The sequence below is a fragment of the Lathyrus oleraceus genome, chromosome 5, assembly GCF_024323335.1.
Source record: "Lathyrus oleraceus cultivar Zhongwan6 chromosome 5, CAAS_Psat_ZW6_1.0, whole genome shotgun sequence".
Lineage (NCBI taxonomy): Eukaryota > Viridiplantae > Streptophyta > Magnoliopsida > Fabales > Fabaceae > Lathyrus > Lathyrus oleraceus.
In genome coordinates, this window is record NC_066583.1 from 488,734,862 (window position 1) to 488,753,806 (window position 18,945).

Consider the following 18,945-nt stretch of genomic DNA (forward strand, 5'->3'; position numbering starts at 1 on the left):
ACAATACATGATGATGTACAATTAACTCACAAATAAAACTGAAAACTCACATATGTATATGTAACCCGATAACATATTATGTCAATCTGTTACACTTAGTTGCTGACTTAATTTTAAACTAAAATTTCTAAAGTGTAACATGTTGGTTTAGTCAAGAAAATTTTAACTAATTTTTTTTATTTCATTAATCTACTTGATCAAAGAGAGAGAGAAGACAATTCTTTTAACTATATCTATTATCTATTTTCTTAATACCAAATAATACATTAAATGTATTTTACCTTATTTTCTTCTTCTTTCATACTACTTCTCACCACTTTTCCTCTTTTCCTTTCATTGTTAACAACCAATAAGGGTGATAGAAATCCTAGGCCTATCTTGAGAACTATTGTTCGACTGATAAAATGGCAGATACCAAATTTTAAATAGTTGATAGGTTGGTTAAAGCTTGAGTCTTAATTGTATTATCTTCTTAAAATATAAAGTATCAATTAGTTCGTGTTAAGTCAGTTTATACAAAATTTTACTTAGATTTTAATTTAGATTCCATTAGGAAACGGGTGGGATTGGTCCTAGAGATTAGAAAAATCGGCTTCAAGCTTTTATTAATTGGATTTTACTCATAAATTATATTACTTCAAAGTCACACTTAATCAAGAACTTACTTTACAAGTGCTATTAAATACTTGAGACCTATGCTTCTTATTGTAAGCTTTCTTAAGAACCACTATACATTCCACTCTGTGATGAAACCTTGGCTTAACAAGTGTTGGCACCACTTCAAAACTTGAACTCAACATTACTTGTATCACTATTGTCAATCCATTTCCAGAATCTAGCATATCCTCCATGCTTCTTCCAGCACCATACATTGCCTTGTTCTTTACTCCCAATTGCAATGTAAAGATTGTTAATCCACTTTCTGCGAACAATTCAGGTCCCTACATGTGCAAATAAGAAGTTATTCAAATACCATGCTATCTACACCTCACAATATCTATACACACCATCATTAAAAGTGCTCTAAAGTTCAATTATGATGCAGAATATTGAAGGATGGATTCTAGAATAGTGAACTAAATGTTGCATGGTGCATAATCTTATTGACATACTTACATTTGAAAATGCAAAGGGTAAGATGGAAAATTTCATATCCATCAATGGAGGCCGAATGTGAAGACCAAATAATCTTGATTTATTCTCAATGATTAAGTTCATTGAGCAATTGCATGTAAGAATCTTTGTTGTCACTCCGGTTCTATCGACTCCTTCTCCTAATTTAAATTCTTGAATCCTTGCAATCTGCAAATCAATAAAGCAATCAACTTATGCATTATATTCAAGAATTAGTCTATGCAGTTGCGCACAGATGATATTTACCTCAAGAGAGACTCTCGGTGATGGAGGTTTAGTTGCAATATAGAACACAAGCAATGCTAAACCAAAACTCACCATAACTCTCCATGTAACTTGCAACAAAATCCAAGCAAATGAATCAGAAAAATTGTAAGAGAAGCATCTCTTCCACTCTCCTTCACTTTTCCCATAATAATACTCGTCAAACAATCCTTTCTCATCTTCATCACTGACGACGCTGTCATTGTCGTCGACGATTACCAGATGGCGATCGTCGTCGTTTTCGGTTACAGTGCCGTCATATGAAATCTTCTTATGGTGCAAGAAAGAGTGGTTGGAGCCTCGCGAGGAGGAATAGCGGCAAAGGGCTAACCGAGTTTGATTTGTCGGGTGGGTCTCGGATCGGTTCGGGGAGTGGAAAGTTGAATCTGTGCCGTCGTTTGGGATATTGCTTCGTACGTCGGTGCTGTTGGCATGGGATAGGGTGGATGGACTTTGGACATAGTAACCACACGGATAGGCTTGGAATGTCAGAGTTTCATGGTCTTCAACAACGTTGTTGTTGTTGTTGTTGTTATGATGCATGCCATTATGGTAAGGCATTATGTGTGTTTCTTAGTGTGCCAAATATGAGTGTTTTGTTTTCAAATGGTTGAAGAGGCTTTGGGTTTTAAATAGAATAAAGATAAAAAGATTAAGATTACATTATTAGGGGTTGGCAAAGTTGAGGCTATTTTTACAAATTTGCTTTATAAAAAAGATATATTTTGTGCTTTATTGTATTGCTTTGGGTGTTCATTAAGGGACATGAGTAGTAGTACTAACATCATTGTTGCTTCTAATTTGATACTCATAGTGGATTATGTATTGTTTTCATTGTAATATTGCTCCTCTATGCATTTTTTTCAACCTTCTTTAACAAAACAAAAAAAATTATATATATATATATATATATATATATATATATATATATATATATATATATATATATATATATATATATATATATATATTATGGAATTAGAAATTGTTTGATGATCGGAAGTGATGGTGGTTATGATCTTCTAGCGCAGTGGAGTGGGAGGATCTCCAAAGTTATCACTCAAACGCTGAAGTTAATATGTGGGAAAGCAGACTGAATTAAAATTTTATTTTAAACTTGTCATCTGAATTTGACGCTTTCTCTATATATATAGTAGAGAGGAAATAACAAATCTGCTATTTGTTATGACTGAATTGTGGAGATTTGTCAAATATACTTGCAGCTGAGATCTTTATTAGCATAATGAGGAAAGTGTTCATGCTAAGAAGATTCTAAAAGTAATATGAGTATATCAGAGTGGTCGACCGAGGTCGATATGGTCGGCCCAAGACAGTTGTCCCATAAGTCCGAGCATTTGCTCAGTAAGGCGTGGGTTTGTTACTTCGGTTGTTGTTGTCTACCACTTTCACCTTTACGTTTGGAATAACAAGAGTAAAGGTTTCAGTCATTTGAAGATTCATGAATTTAATGCTCCATACTTCAAACATCTTTTCGAAAGTCTCATCATTAATATGACTCTTGAGACTCGAAACACTTGAGTGTTTTGCGCAAGTGATTTGACGTGTTGGATAAAGTCTACTTCCTTTTGAATTCTATAATATAGTCTTCAAAGAGTCGACATTGTTTTTCTTTGCATCATTTTCTCTATTTAGCAGTTATCTTCTTCTTTGGCGTTCCATTTTCCTGCATCTGAAAAGTTAGTGTAATATGGATAAATAAATCACATAAGAGTGCTCACTAATCTCAGAAGAGTGTTCCATCTTCATGGGTTAATCCTGTGTACCATTCCACCATTTCTGTTTTCGCCAATAACGGTAGTCTTGATGTTGTCTTCCTTGAAGTTGGCTCATCATCTGGTTGAGGTGCCTTAACTCTCACCAAGGAAGAGAGAGTATGTAGTAAATATGGAGATTGCGACATTCCCTTTTACGAGTGCACTTTCTCCGTTCTGGGTCTTTGTCCACCTTTCATTACCTTTGAGAAAGAGGTTTTGAAGCATCTGATGATGTCTCTATCGCAACTTTATCTTGCAAACTAGGCGTATGTGAAAGTTGACAAGAAAAACCTTATGTGACCCTTTTATTTCATCTCTTTAAATGTTGTCATAGTCTTGTGGCTCGGAGGCATAACATAGGGTTAATTTCTTTGGAATCCACAATGTGTGGATTTAGGCCTCTTCCTAAGTTATAGTCTTTTGGAGAACGATTATTTTGGGTCATCCCCATCGGCCTCGAAGCTCACGCCACAGTTTTCTCCAACAATGACAGAGTGGAACAACGATGTGCCGAGTTGTTCCCAAAGTATTGGGTTGAGAGTAAGTTCCTTATGGGGAGTAATGTGTACGTATATAAAGAGGGGGATCTTTATGATGAGGATCTATATTAGAAGAAATAGTTGATGAGCTTCATCAGCGATCTAGGTTACTTCGAAGGAAGTATCCCCATGAAGGAGGTTGATCGAAAATGTTTGTATCCCCATTTCCGGGAAGAAAGAAAGGTCATCTTAGGTAAGCTTCAAAAACTTTTGGCTTTTCTACGTTTAACATGTGTAATGGTCAAAAAGTACATGTGTGCATGTTACCCCTGCAAGGGAATGGGTACTCAAAGGCATTAGTAGGTTTATAATAATTGTAGGGGTTATGGTTTTCCTACAACGGTGATAAGCCATGTATGATGATGTTTACGGTGGTTTTAGAGGTCTTGCTCACGTGATGTGAGAGACTATGTATGCAAGGGTGTAGCTTTGGTTGTTGTGTGTAAGTAATGATCTATATTTTACACCTGCTAAAGTTGAGGTATTTATAGAGGATCTCTTGAGCTTAGGTTTTAGAGTTACTGGGAAGACATGCCCAAACTCCATGACCTAGAACATGATCAAGGGAAAACTTGTTCTTCCTAGAATAAAAGAGGAAGTGATTCCCCTTTTGAGTGGCTCTTTGGATTAGGTACCTAAACCTAAGTAGAATATTGGGCCTCCTCCGCTTGTTGGGCTACCAGGTGTTAGCTCTAGGCGGGTGGCTCACCCCCTTGTTTGGGCTACCAGGTGATTGCCCTAGGGGGAGACTCGCTACCTTATTTAGACTACCACGTGCTAGCTCTAGGGGCGACCACTTTTGGGCGACCATGTACTAGCCTAATGGGGCGGCTTGTCCCCTTTTTTGGGCTACCAGGTGCTAGCCCATGGGGCGACCAAACACTATCCCTGTTGGGTGGCCCCCTTCTTTTGGTTCCCTGGTGCTAGCCCTAGTGGAACTTTTCCTGTTGTTGGACTACAAGGTGTTGGCCATGGGGGTCGGTTCCCCCTTGTTTGGATGCTAGCCCTCATTTGGGTGCTAGCCCATTTTTGGGTACTCCTTATTAGGGCTTACTAAAATATAACATTATACAGTCTCTCAAGCATGAGTACTTGGTAAAGCGAGAAATGATTAATAAGAGTTCTCATATCCTTAAGACTCCCTTATATGAATATATCACAGGTGGGATTTTTCTTGATGAGGGCTTGCAGCGAGTCCCGTAAGCATAACTGGAACGAGTCCCTCAGACGAGACCTAATAGTCGAGTCTCTTAGAGGAGACTTGATATTCGAGTCTCCTAGGTGAGACTTAATAGTCGAGTCTCTTAGTAGACACTTAATAGTCGAGTTTTTTAGGTGTGACTTACTAGTCGAGTCTCTTAGGCGGGACTTAATAGTCTAGTCTCTTTGACAAGACTTAATAGTCGAGTCTCTTAGGCGAGACTTAATAATCAAGTCTCTTAGGCGCAACTTAATAGTAGAGTCTTTTAGGGGAGCCTTAATAGTCAAGTATCTTAGAAGAGACTTAATGTTAGATCCCACCTAAGAAGACTCTAAGTCCCTTATGTGAGAAGTTTAGATAAGCGTGTTCGATGGGAATCTTAGTCCCTCATACGAGGTTATATATCAAGCCCGGCTGATGACACTCTAAGTCTCTCAGGCAAGGTGTTTGACCACTTGGGCGACACTTCTATGAAGCCCACAAACCAGAATTTAAGTTAAGTCTCTTGAGATAGACTTTTTTCACGCCTCCTTGGAGAGACTTTATGTTGGATCCCTCCTAGGGAAACTTCAAGTCCCTTGGGTGGGGAGTTTAGATAAGTTTGTTCGATGGGACTTTATGCCCCTTAGGAAAAGTTATATGTATGTCTTGGATGATGGAAGATTTAAACTAACAATAGGCCAACTTATATATCTCTCTTCGAGGGATATTTTCCTTTAAGCAACTCTTCTATGTCTCTATTTCCCTCTTTCACGTACTCGGTCATCCAACCCTCTTAATCAGGCATTTGATCGCATCCTTTAGCTGAATGCAATCACCAGTGTTATGACCGTAACCCTCATGAAAACAAAAACATTTTGACTTATTGATTCGATGTGTCTCTCTGACGGGGTAAGAGGGTCATACTCCTTCCTTCCTGAACTATGTGTTAACACAGTCCTGATAGATATTTTCTTGAGAAAAAGTCATAGGAGTGTATTTGTTGTACCGTCCTTGCATACATCGATCAGAGTCGTCCTTCCGTCAATGGGATTATTTCCTTGTTAGGCGGTTAGAGTTGGGTCGGCAGAAAGAAGAAGTTACATGGGAACACCATGAATTAAGTAGTGGCATTTTAAGGGTGAAAAGTAAGGAATATTCCAACATAAGATTTTGGAGGGAGAATTTGAGAAACCACAAGGAAATGCAAATGATATGTGGAACAAGATGTCTCAAGAGATTAGTATGGTAGCTAAAGAGATGTTGGGAGAATCAGGAGGTTTTGGACCTAGGGGTAAAGAATCGTGGTGGTGAAATAAAAGTGTTTAGAGTAAAGTTAGAGTTAAAAAGGATTATTTTAAAGAACCGTCTAGGTGTAAAAATGCCAAAACTTGGGACAAATATAAGAAAGCTCAGAATGAGATCAAGAATGTGGTGAGTGAAGCAAGAACCCAAGGTTTTGGCAGATTATATCAATCTTTGTGAACCAAGGAGGGAGAAAATTTCATATATATACTTGCTAAGGGAAAAGAAAGAAATACAAGAGATCTAAATCAAGTGAGATCTGATAAAGATGAATGAGGCAAGGTATTGGTTTAAGAAAAAGATATAAAGGATAGGTGGAAGTCGAATGTCTATAATTTATTTAATGAAGGATATGATATCTCTCCTGAATCTAGCAAACTCGACATTAGAGAGGAGGATCAAAACTATAATTATTATTGTCGGATTTAGAAACAAGAGGTAAAAGAAATGTTAAAAAGGATGAGTAATAGTAAGGCGGTTGGGTAAAACAACATACCTATTGAAGTTTGGAAATTTCTTGGAGATAGAGGTATTGAGTAGCTCACCAAACTCTTTAACAAAACTATGAGGTCAAAGAAAATGTCGGATGAATGGAGAAGAAGCACTTTAGTTCCAATCTATAAGAATAAGAGGCATATACAAAATTGTGCAAATTATAGGGACGTTAAGCTTATGAGTCATACCATGGAGTTATGGCAAATAATGATTGAACAGAGATTAAGAAAAGTGACTCAAGTCCCTGAGAATCAATTCGGTTTTATGTCTGAGAGGTCGACCATGGAAGCGATATATCTGCTACTACGGGTGATGGAGTGGTATCGAATGGACCAACAAGACTTGCACTTGATTTTTATTGACTTGAAGAAGGCGTACGATAGAGTTCTTAGAGAGATTTTGCGGAAAACCTTAGAGAAGAAAGGGGTTAGGATTTTATATATTCGAGTTATCCAAAATATGTATGAAGGGGTATCGACTAGTGTGCAAACACAAGGTGGAGAGACAGACAATGTCCCTATTATAATAGGTTTGCACTAAGGTTCAACCCTAAGCCCATACTTTTTTACTTTAATTTTGGATGTACTCACTAAGCATATCCAAGAGCTAGCACTTAAATGCATATTTTTTTTGCAGACGATATAGTCCTACTATGAGAGTCAAAAGAGGATTTAAGTGAGAGATTGAAGACTTGGAGACGAGCTTTAGAAACACATGGCTTTCGCCTAAGCAGAAGTAAGACGGAATACATGGAATGTATGTTCAATAAAAGGAGAAGCGTTTCTAACCTATAGGTGAAAGTTGAAGACCATGTCATCCCACAAGTCACGTGGTTTAAATATCTTAGCTCTATAAAACAAAATGATGGAGAAAGAGACGAGGATGTAAACCATCGAATTCAAGCTGGGTGGTTGAAATGGAGGAGGGCTCCATAGATTTTATGTGATAGAAAGGTACAACTCAAGTTGAAGGAAAAGTTTTATTGGACTGCAGTAAGACATACAATGTTGTATGCGACAAAATATTGGTCCTTAAGAATCAACACGAGAATAAAGTAAGCACTACGCCAAATAAGGGAAAAGAGGGCGCTTATTTTGGCCTATAACAGCGCTTTTAAGCGCCCTCTAATCTGGCGCTGGCATAGGTAAAGACAGCGCTTTGTTTTCCTGGAGAAAGCGCTGTCTAAAGGCCCACATTATAGTGCGCTTTATGAAAAAAACGCCCTCTGGAGTGGTCCATAAAGGGACACCTTAGAGGGCGCTTTCTGGAAAAAGCGCCCTCTAAAGTTGTCAATGTAAAGTGTTTAGAGGGCGCTTTCTGGAAAAAGCGCCCTCTAAAGTTGTCAATGTAAAGTGTTTAGAGGGCGCTTATTTTTTTAAAATAACTAACACTTTAGAGGGCGCTTTCTGCAGAAAGCGCCCTCTAAAGTTGTCAATGTAAAGTGTTTAGAGGGCGCTTTCTGGACAAAGCGCCCTCTAAAGTTCTCAATGTAAAGTGTTTAGAGGGCGCTTCCTACAGAAAGCGCCCTCTAAAGTGTTAGTTATTTTAAAAAAATTTGTTTGAAAAACAGTGGATATTTAATTGGTAACCTGTTCGCATGCTGCAAAAGTGTAAAATTCATATTGATTTCATCCTTTAATCCAATGTTATACACCATTAATCCATTGATATATACAACATGAATCCATTTATATACAACATTAATCCTCCATATATACAACATTAATATATGATTCTTTGATCAACAATATACAACAACATATTCATGATTTAGTAAAAGTATAACAACAATATACAACATATATACAACAACAGCATACAACAACAACATTCCATACATATATGTACAACAATATACAACCTAGCTATATGATTCTTTGATCAACAATGAATTGACACAATTCATCCTTCATTTCATCCAAATGAGCTCTTGAGTAAGATTTGTATTCCTCAAAGTACTACAATTAAGAGAATAAAACATATTCATGATTTAGTAACAAATTAGATTAGTTATCCGATAATATTAAAATAAACCCTAAGTTATTATTCCATACCATTTTTGGGATGTCTATACGATTCAATGCAATGATATCTCTCATAAATCTCAATACAAAAAATCCGCAATCGACCGAATTATTTTGCTGAGGACACTACACAGAAAAACAAACAATATATATATAGTTAATTTCTTACAAACAATATTATAAGCAAAAAAACAAACATTATTATAAGCAAAAATAAGATACTTAATATATACCTGAACTCTGACCCAGGTAATGTCCTTCCTAATGCGGTAATTCTTTTTCGATCTAAATTTTATTATTGCCCTAACAAAATAAAAACGTATATTGAGATCAATCTGACAGACATAATTAAATATAGAAATACACACGAATATTTAGGGGAATTTCACTTACGTGTCAACCGTCTTCTTCAAACCCGGATATTTACTCCAATCACCCGATAACGAATCGAGATAATACACTATTAGTCTCGAAAGATCCATAGCAACCAACACCCAGTGGCCACTGTAAAATAAAACAAAAATTTAGATGAATGAAAATTTTCTACGTAAAAGATATACATAGATTAGAATGAAATTATTAGAAAGAAAATCTAACCCGTTGCCAGAATTAAACGGTAAAAAATACAAACTGCGTGTAGTATTATCGCCGGCCGCCATGAATCTATCGACTAGATCATTCTTTACGGATGTTGGATTTTTCGATATTAACGTTGCGTTGACACGGGAAGCAGCAATAAAATTGAAACGGTTACACAATTCAGTTCCCCGCATCAATTTGTCATACATATACCTTAAATAGAAACATAATAAATATTAGACTAGTCATTGAAATGTGTAAATAAATTGTTCAACTAAGTAAATTATAGATTGATCGGAGTACCATATGTATGTATGAATGATAGCGATGCCCAATTCGTCGTGCTCAAAAAGTTGTTGCATGTCCTCCTTTCCAATTATTTCGAAATGAGCTTTTCCGAAAACACCTTCATCAAAATCTATACTACGAATGGACCCGTCCATAATATCGGACTCTTCCACCATTTTCTCAAGACGCATCATAATTTGAGATTTTGTCCCGGCCGTCGTTGGAATATCCTTCGTTGGAATATCCTTCGTTGGAATATCCTTACCATCGCTTTTCAACTTTCGACCGGGAACCTAAAAATTCATATAAAATAAATCATTACTTTTTGTGATGCAAAAGAATCGTTGTGTATATAATTCAATGGGTATATATATTTGTACCTCTTTTTGAGATGCAACCGACTCGATGCGTCTTGAAATCCCTTTACCAGCTTTAGGGGTGGGTCTTGTAGGAGTCTAACATTACCATGTAATAAGGATTGATTAAATATCATAATTGTAGCTGAATTGAAATGTGAATTCTAAATATTCATAATCATTTAGAACATATATACCTCGGCATCAGGGAAAATTAGATCTGACGGCCAACCAACAAAGGATCCGACTGCATCTCGCATCAACGTTGTCTCTGAAACAACGTCGGGTAATGGTAGACGGGCGTCCGTATCTAATACGAGGTCAACCGAAACTTTCATAAATCCCACCGGGAGGGGATTATGGTGAAGTAATTCACCCGAAGTATTGTGCACTTTTCCCTTGCCAACCATGCGATAAGTTGGTGACGATAGATACAGCTGACAAGGTGAAATGCCCTAAACCAATAATAAATGTTATTGTTAACTTGTATATGTGTCAAGTAAAAAAGTGCTATTTTAATTTCATAATAACATATATAATTACCTCGGGAAATTTCGGTTGATGATTGATACTAGCTCGGTCACTAGTATCTTTTGCCTCGGAAGCGCACCTTTCCTCTCTATACCTTGCATTCTCGTTTTGCAGTTGGAGTACTTATGCCCTTAACTCCGCCAAGGTCTCCATCACCTCTTTGTTGGTAGGATTTTTTGTTTTTGTTTTTTTATAAAATGACGACGGAGTCACACCAAAACCCTTACCCCTCACACGACCGGAATACTCAGGAACATTTAGTACTCGACTAAGTACGCTCCTGCAATCCTGGACCTCGGTTGAAGGTACGGTTTGGGATAAAGTCTCCTGAAATATTATTAGAGGAGATTAAAAATGAATTATATGTCTAACAAAATTTTCGATATAATTAAAGAAATAATGTTACATATACTTACACATTCGTCATAAACATTTTGGACCGCTTCAACGACAGCCCCATCCTTCCCAACCCGAGCAGCCTTCCATAATACGTGGTCCGGAAGAGATGTTGCGTCACTTTTCTCCTCGGCTAGCTACACATTGAATTAGATTATAAGATCATCAATTATAACATATTGTGACAATGTATAAGCTCATAGCATTTGAATATACTCACAATTCTTTGTTGTAACCGTGCATAACCCGTACGCCCTTTTTTGTACGGATACGCGGGTTTTGATGCCCTTTTCCTATTTATGTCGCTTACTTCCTGGATAAAAAAGTTTAAGGCATATTAGAACCAAGTAACTTAACAATTGTATAATACCATAATTAATAGACATTACATGGAATTTTTCATTTCTTCGTTTGGCGACAAAGTTATCTCATTCATCGGCTGAAATAATCTCGGCATACTTCATTGGCCGTTCTCCTTCAACAAATTTTCCTTCCTCATCCTTGAGAAATTTGTTGCACAAAAAGGATCGAAATCCTCGGAGTCTTTTTCCGGCCAATTGAATACAATATTTTTGCCGGCTTTCATCGATGTGAAAGGATCTCTAAAAAACATACAAATGGAGTGTGTTATTATAAAGTAATATTATAACAATATATGGTTAACAAATAGTCAACAAAAAAAACATATAACAATATATGGTAAGTACCTGTATCTCCGACCATATTTTTTCCTTGCCAACCTTCAAGTCCGGACTTCTCCAATTATCACATGTAATCGGAATATGTTGGCGAACAAGGAAACCAATGTAACTTGCCAACATTGAACCGTTAGGCTCAATTAGTTGGTCTTCAGCACTCCAATGTACTTCAAATTTTACACCCTTGTCTCTTGCACGAATGATTGACTTCATAACAGTCAATCCTCGTTTGATTTCTTTTTCAACATTATTACGTGATTCATTCGCGGCATGGGTATCGTCTTGGTTAGCCATTTTATCTGTAATATAGAAATGATTCAATAAGACCCAAGTAAGACAATGATTCAATACGTGAACACATTTACTGCATGCACAAACTTACTGCATACACATTTACTCACACACACCTACTGCATGCAAAAGACCAATGCAAACTTATGGTGTTTGGAACATGAACAAACTTGCATCCATAATCATCAAACTTCCAAGCACAAGCTCAAACACACTTCAAATATATCAGTTTTCAATCAGAAATAAAAAACTCAGTTTGCCCTAAACAACATTAATCAACATAATGCACAACATGAAAAACTAAGTTTAGAAAATGCCCTAATCAAACACATGAAGAAAGTGAACGGTAACGATGGAGAAGAGAAATACCTTAAAGGTGACGGTAACGATGGAGAAGAAAGTGAACAGTGACGGTGGAAGAGGTTAACGCAGTGAACGTGAACGGTGAGGGAGGGAGAACGAACGGCGACGATGACGGTGAGGGAGGGAGAACGAACGGAGGACGAGAGTAATCGCAGTAGAGAGTAATCGCAGTTGAGAGAAAACCCAGTTACGTAAACGAAATAGCTTATAGAGAGGGAAAATAAAGAGACATGCAGTATATGTTATAATTTTAATGTTTACTAAAGGGGACCTTAGAGGGCGCTTTTTTAAAAAAAGCGCCCTCTAAAGGGGGCCTAAGAGGGCGCTTCTAAAAGCGCTCTCTAAGGCTTTCCAAAAGCGCCTTATAAACTGGAAATGTACATGGACATAGAGAGCGCTTTTTTAGAAGCGCCCTCTAAGGTTACCCTTAGAGGGCGCTTTCAATAAAGCGTCCTCTATTGATGTCCCTCCATTTCCTCATTATTTTTTCGCTTCACTTTAGAGTGCGCTTTGTTACAAAAGCGCCCTCTAAAGTGCGCTGTCTATTCCAATAGTATGCTCCTTATTTTTTCTCTTTACTTTAGAGTGCGCTTTTGTAATAAAGCGCCCTCTAAAGGGCGCTGTCTATTCCAGTTTTTGGCGTAGTGAAGTGTAACAGAGATGAGAATATTGTGTTAGATGTTTGGTAAAACTAAACATGATAAGATTAGAAATAACAATATTAGAGAGAGTGTCGGGGTAACACCTATAGTTAAAAAAATGGTGGATAATAGACTTCGGTGGTTTGGATATGTAGAGAAAAGACTTTTAGATTATGTAGTAAGAAAAATAGATCAGATTGAGAGAGGTAAAATAGTTAGAGGTAGAGGAAGACATATAAAAACTATAAGAAAAGTTATTAAAAAAATCTCGAACTTAACAATTTAGATAAAAACATAATTATGAATAAAACATCACGAAGGATGTTGATTCATGTAATCGACCTATTTGGTGGGATAAAATTTGATTGTTATTGTTATTATTTATTAGTTAAACATATATCAATAAATATACAAATTATTTAATATTTTATATATAATTATCAATATAATATAATAAAATTCAATACGCATATTAATCTAATTTGTATTTTATTAAAAAAATATTTAAAATGTAAGTGTGTTAATAGTATCATTAACGGTTTGGATACTTTTGTATTACAATTGTCATGGATGGATATTGTCATAGCCGTTTTTAAATGTTTGTAATGGCGACTATCCCACATGATTTGAAATTTATCATGATTAAATTGTTGTTAAATAAAATTTTATAAAATTATTTATCTTTATAAAACGGTGATTAAATAGAAATTTCAATTGTTTTGTCATATGATTGAATCACGATTTATTGTCTCTAAAAACTTATTATAGCGGCATAGTATAGATTAATGAATTACAATTTGCTTTACACCGAATTGTTTGTCTTTCAACGATCAAGAAATGATAGCAAAGTAAGCACGCTTTGCCCACTTTGTTTTTTCCTCTCAAATGTTTAACAAAAGCTTCATATCTAAACCCAAAAGGATGACATACTTTTCTTATTTTAATGTTTTTTTGTAAATGTTGTAATCTATTTTATGTTTTATGTCTCTACAGTGGCCTACACTTCTTATAATACATAACTCACAGTTTGTGGCTGGAATCACCATTGTTTGTGTTTTCCCTTTAAATGTAAATTAAGGGTAAATTGCTATTTTATAGCTAATTAATTTATAATATATTGTCTCTCACTACTAGGATTGTCAATGGATGGAGGTTTATCTCCATAAGCAAATCATAATCAATTATAGTTTATTTATTATAATTAAATATTAAAATAACAGATTTAGAATATTTTACCCTTAACTATGAACATCTCTTGGTTTTTTTTATTCACTTAACTTTTTCGATTTTAAAATTCAAAGTGGAGAATAAAAAAGGAACAAAAAATAAATAAATTGATAGTTCAAAATCAAATTATAAAATATTTTGCATCAATTAATTTTATTAGTAAAATAATAGTTTCAAAATATATTACGAATCCAAGTATAGTATTTTAATTTTTATTTAAATATCTTGTATGATATTATTGTCACTATCCTAATAATTTCATATCTGATTTGAATCTTAATAATTATAGTAATAGTAATGGAATTAAAGGATTAATTCAATTTCATTTTGTTATGTATAAAGAAGCTTAAGTGTATCAAAGTTTTATTGACGGGAAGGAAGTGGTGAACTTGGTGAATACCCAACCAAATACAGGAGTGGGGAGAGACCAACGAAACGAAGAAGATATTGTGGTTTCTTACAAAGAGAGGATTGGCGCTCAGAAGAATACAATCCATCTTGAAAATTTAGTCTCATCAGAGATAAGATAATGGGCCTGGAGGAAGGGAAGATACAACACATAAGCAAGAGTGGACAATGTCAAAGCTCACTATATGGCCATGAAAATCTAGACTATCTTTAGAGTTCGAAGATGCATCTTCGGATACACTTATTTTAATTATTTTTCAGATCAAATTGAAGAGGCACCTACATTGTGCCAAAAATTAATTCAGAAATGCATCTATGTATGCGTAAAAAGTGTGTCCAAAAATGCATCTTCGTAAACACCATTTATTCAAAAGTTAGTGGGTGATCTAGAGGTGCATCTTTGCCTGCTTTTGTTTCATATCTCGCGTCATACTACCTTTCCCACTTCTTTCTTGTTCATTTAATGCAACAAAAAAATTATCTTCCTCCTCTCAAGCTTTTGAGCTCTCTCTCATTCAAATTTCTCTTTAAAGCAAACTTCTCCCGTTGGGGCTCTAACTCTTCCTTTCCAGCATCTCATAATCGATACATTCAATTTGGTTTGGTAAGTTTTTAAATTTTTTATCTCTTTTTATGTTTTGATTTGTAGTTAATTGTTTAAACAACATTAGTTGTTTTAGATATATTAGATAGTAGTGTAAATGATTTTGATATGCTAGAAGAACATGCATTGAGGTATTTTTTTTACTGTTATGGCAAAAATGGCGTATCTGCCATGACTGAGGCAATCACAGGTTTGTCCGGAGATGCATCTCCGAATTTGGTCTGCACTATTTTCGGAGATACATCTCTGAATTTGGTCTGCACTATTTTCGGAAATACATCTCTGGATTGGTCTCAGGAAAAATTTGGTCGATTTTGTGGAACTTGTAAATTTTTCATAACATGTTGTTTATATTTGTCTCTGTTTCTAATGTATGTGCAATGGCTAAAAAAACACTCACTGAATCACGGCATGCAGGCGACTTGTGTTGAGAGGTGGCATTCAAAGACATCATATTTTCACCTTTCTATTAGAGAGGTGGCCATCACCTTGGATGATGTCTCATGCCTCATGCATCTCCCCATTAAAGGGAGTTTATTAGACCATGGGAGGATCGAGAAAGAGGAAGTTATCGATATGATGGTCACCCATTTGGATGATAACCATGGTAAGGCCGCCAAGGAGGAAGCTCACACTAGAGGTGCTCATGCTAGGTTTAGTTTTTGCAAAATATTTATAAAGACCATTTGTATGGGGCTTGGACGCCGAAGGTGATGATATGCATGTTGAGTACCACCGACAATATGCATTAAGGTGTTACCTCTTGTTCCTGGTTGACACATCCATGTTTATGGACAAAAGTGAAATCTATGTTGATTTGATGTACTTTAAGTACTTCATCGACCTGACTTCAATTCAAGAGTACAACTGGGGGGGCGCCTGTTTGGTATACCTGTACTTGAAGTTGGGCGATAGTTGTCTTTGGAAGGAAAAATAGATGACAATGAGCTACACCTTGCTTACGATATTTTATTCTTACTAATATTATCATAATTCATTTGTTACGCTTGTTATTAATATTGTGTCCAAACCATTTTCAGGGATGGATCATCTCCTACTTCCCTCATATCACTGGGTAGGAAGATGCGCCTACCGTACAAGGGGAATAATATGGTTGAGCCATTCAGAGTCTCTCTCTTGATCATATGATACCAGATGATGTTTGCTTCTGCCCATATGAGGGTCATCACCAGACACGTCCATTTGACATCATTCACTTATACTCCGAATAGATGGCATGTGGCTCATCTCTTATGTATCCTTATATGCCTGAGCGAGCAATGCGCCAATTTGTCTACTTGTAGATTATTGTGAGACCTCCCAATGACTCCGCTCCTCCCGACGTCCACCGCAAAGTTCTTAGTTTGATACTGGATGATTTCGAGAGTCACTTGGTACTAGAGAAGTGTCGTCGGGTTCCAGATCCTTTTAGCGGGTTTATATTGAGGGCTACATAACATGGTTCTATAAGGTATCAGACGCTCTTGGAAGACCACTTATGCCAGCTAACTAGGAGGTACTTGAGGCTCAAGATGACCTCACTGAGGATGTGACGACAGTCTATCAACGTGTTGTGGAGATGGGTAGAGAAGGCATAGAGGCAAGACAATTTGAGGATGATAGTCCCTAGTTGGGTCTCGTGGAGAACATGATTGCCGATTTACGGAATTCCGTGCAGTACAAATAGAGGAGAGCGCAGGGGGTTAGACATAACCAATAGGTTATGTTTTGATGTATTTTTTTGTATTTTTGGACAAATGTTATGTACGGTCTTGACTTTTAATTAATGCATGACTACTTAACTTTAATTTGAGTTTAATATTATTTGAGTTTACTTTAAAATAACTTTGATTAAAAAAATTACAATAAGTTTGCTTCAAAAAATACAATATTGGGACAAGGGTTCTGCCCTAATACCATCTAGAGGACATTCCTGAGATGCATCTCCGGATGTACCCAAATAACGGAAAAAGATGCATCTCTAGATTATATTTTGTTCTAAATAGGGTGGTTCTCTCAGAATAACACTTTCTAGTGTGATTTTGGATGCATCCGAAGATGCATCTCTAAACGTTTAAAAGACATTTTCAGATTTTCAAGAGTGTGAGATGCACCCTTAACCCTTAAGAGAACATCCCCCGAAATAATATCTTAATGCCCAACAAAAATATTTCCATTGAAAACAAATCCAATACTACAAATAATCAATAAAGGTTTGTCTGTTTTTTCAAAAAATAAAAAAAATAATTTTTATAACCAAATTTATTTTTATAAAATAGGTTATAACACATTTATATCCATAATAAATTTTATAACTAGTTTTGAATTTTTACTTTTTATTTTTAATTTAATAATTGGTTTTAAACATACTTTAACTATAAAATAATAATTGATTTTTTATGAAAATTTCTATTTTAAAAATTGAATTTTAAAATTAATAAAAATCCATTAGATCACTTTTATTATAAAAATAATTAAAATACATTTATTTAATTATAAAAATAAAATAATTTAAATAATTTTAAATATGTCTATCTGTCTCTTCTAATATAACTAACAAATAAAAGAAAGATATTTTTAAGAAAATATATTTATTAACTATAAAATAAATATTGTCAAAAAAGTTATACAATTAATTAATTTTGTTGTTGTGATTTTTAAAAAATCAATATTAATTTGGTTTTTATTTTCAGATAAAAAATTTCAAAATATTAAATTTGGATGTCTAAGATATCTGAATTATAATTTTGGTTAAAATTATCCTAATAATTGATTTATTTTTTATAAATAAATTTAAATAAGAAATGAGTAACTTGATATATAGTAAAATTGAGTTGAGAATTTATTTTTATTGAATTTATATCAATTTTTTTGAATTGGCACTTTAAGTGCTCTTTGAATTATAGCTTATTAATTCTTCTTTATTTATATATATATATATATATATATATATATATATATATATATATATATATATATATATATATATATATATATATATATATATATATATATATATATATATATATATATTATATATATATATATATATATATATATATATATATATATATATATATATATATATATATATATATATATATATATATATATATATATATATATATCCATTAAAAGTATTTAATTCAATTCTAATAATTGATAAGCATATTTGACAATACATTTCTCATTATCTTCAAATATTCAAGATCAATATATTATATATTATTTAAATTGCAGTTGAAATCATTTTATTTTGATGTTTTGTTTAAATTTAATCGGTATATATAATTTGATTTATCAATTATTTTTAATTTGTTTGTAATTTATTTATTTTGATTAGTTGTGTATCTTTGAGATACCCTTACATTCAATAAATTAGTTTTGGACTCATGAAAATGTGTTTTTAGCCTTAAACATTTTGATCTAAGTCAATATTATTGAGTGTAGCTTGAATCACAAGTTATAATACTTAAATCAAGATTTTTATAAAGCTTGATTCGAATCAAACATCACAATGAATTTTGAAATATGGATCTTTAAGCTTGATTCGAATTAGGGATGTATATGATTCGAATCAAAACACTCCTTGCCTTGAATCATATGACCTTGATTTGAATCCCGTGATCATAATTGTGACTTGAATCATGATTTAGCGTGACATGAATCGTAAACTCAGATCATAATTCAAATCAAATGACAAATTCCCCACTTTACTACCTTTAATTCAAATTATTCTTTATTTAATTCTAATCATAACCTCATGATTTTACTCGAATCATTTTGTTTTTCCTTCATCTTTTGTGTCTAACCTTCAGCTCCTATTTAATATCTTTTAATGTCTCTT

The 18,945-nt window shown here is 34.5% G+C and overlaps 1 protein-coding gene across 1 annotated transcript; it reads right to left on the bottom strand.

The window, feature by feature from the left end:
• Window positions 1–579: 579 nt before the first annotated feature.
• On the bottom strand, window positions 580–2,053 carry LOC127085634 (uncharacterized). The gene is made up of 3 exons (XM_051026134.1): window positions 1,381–2,053; window positions 1,117–1,302; window positions 580–941 (listed from the first exon to the last, which is right to left on the bottom strand). Exons 1-3 carry the CDS (start codon window positions 1,957–1,959, stop codon window positions 654–656), a joined length of 1,053 nt encoding a protein of 350 aa, XP_050882091.1. The 5' UTR covers window positions 1,960–2,053; the 3' UTR covers window positions 580–653.
• Between the last annotated feature and the right edge of the window lie 16,892 nt (window positions 2,054–18,945).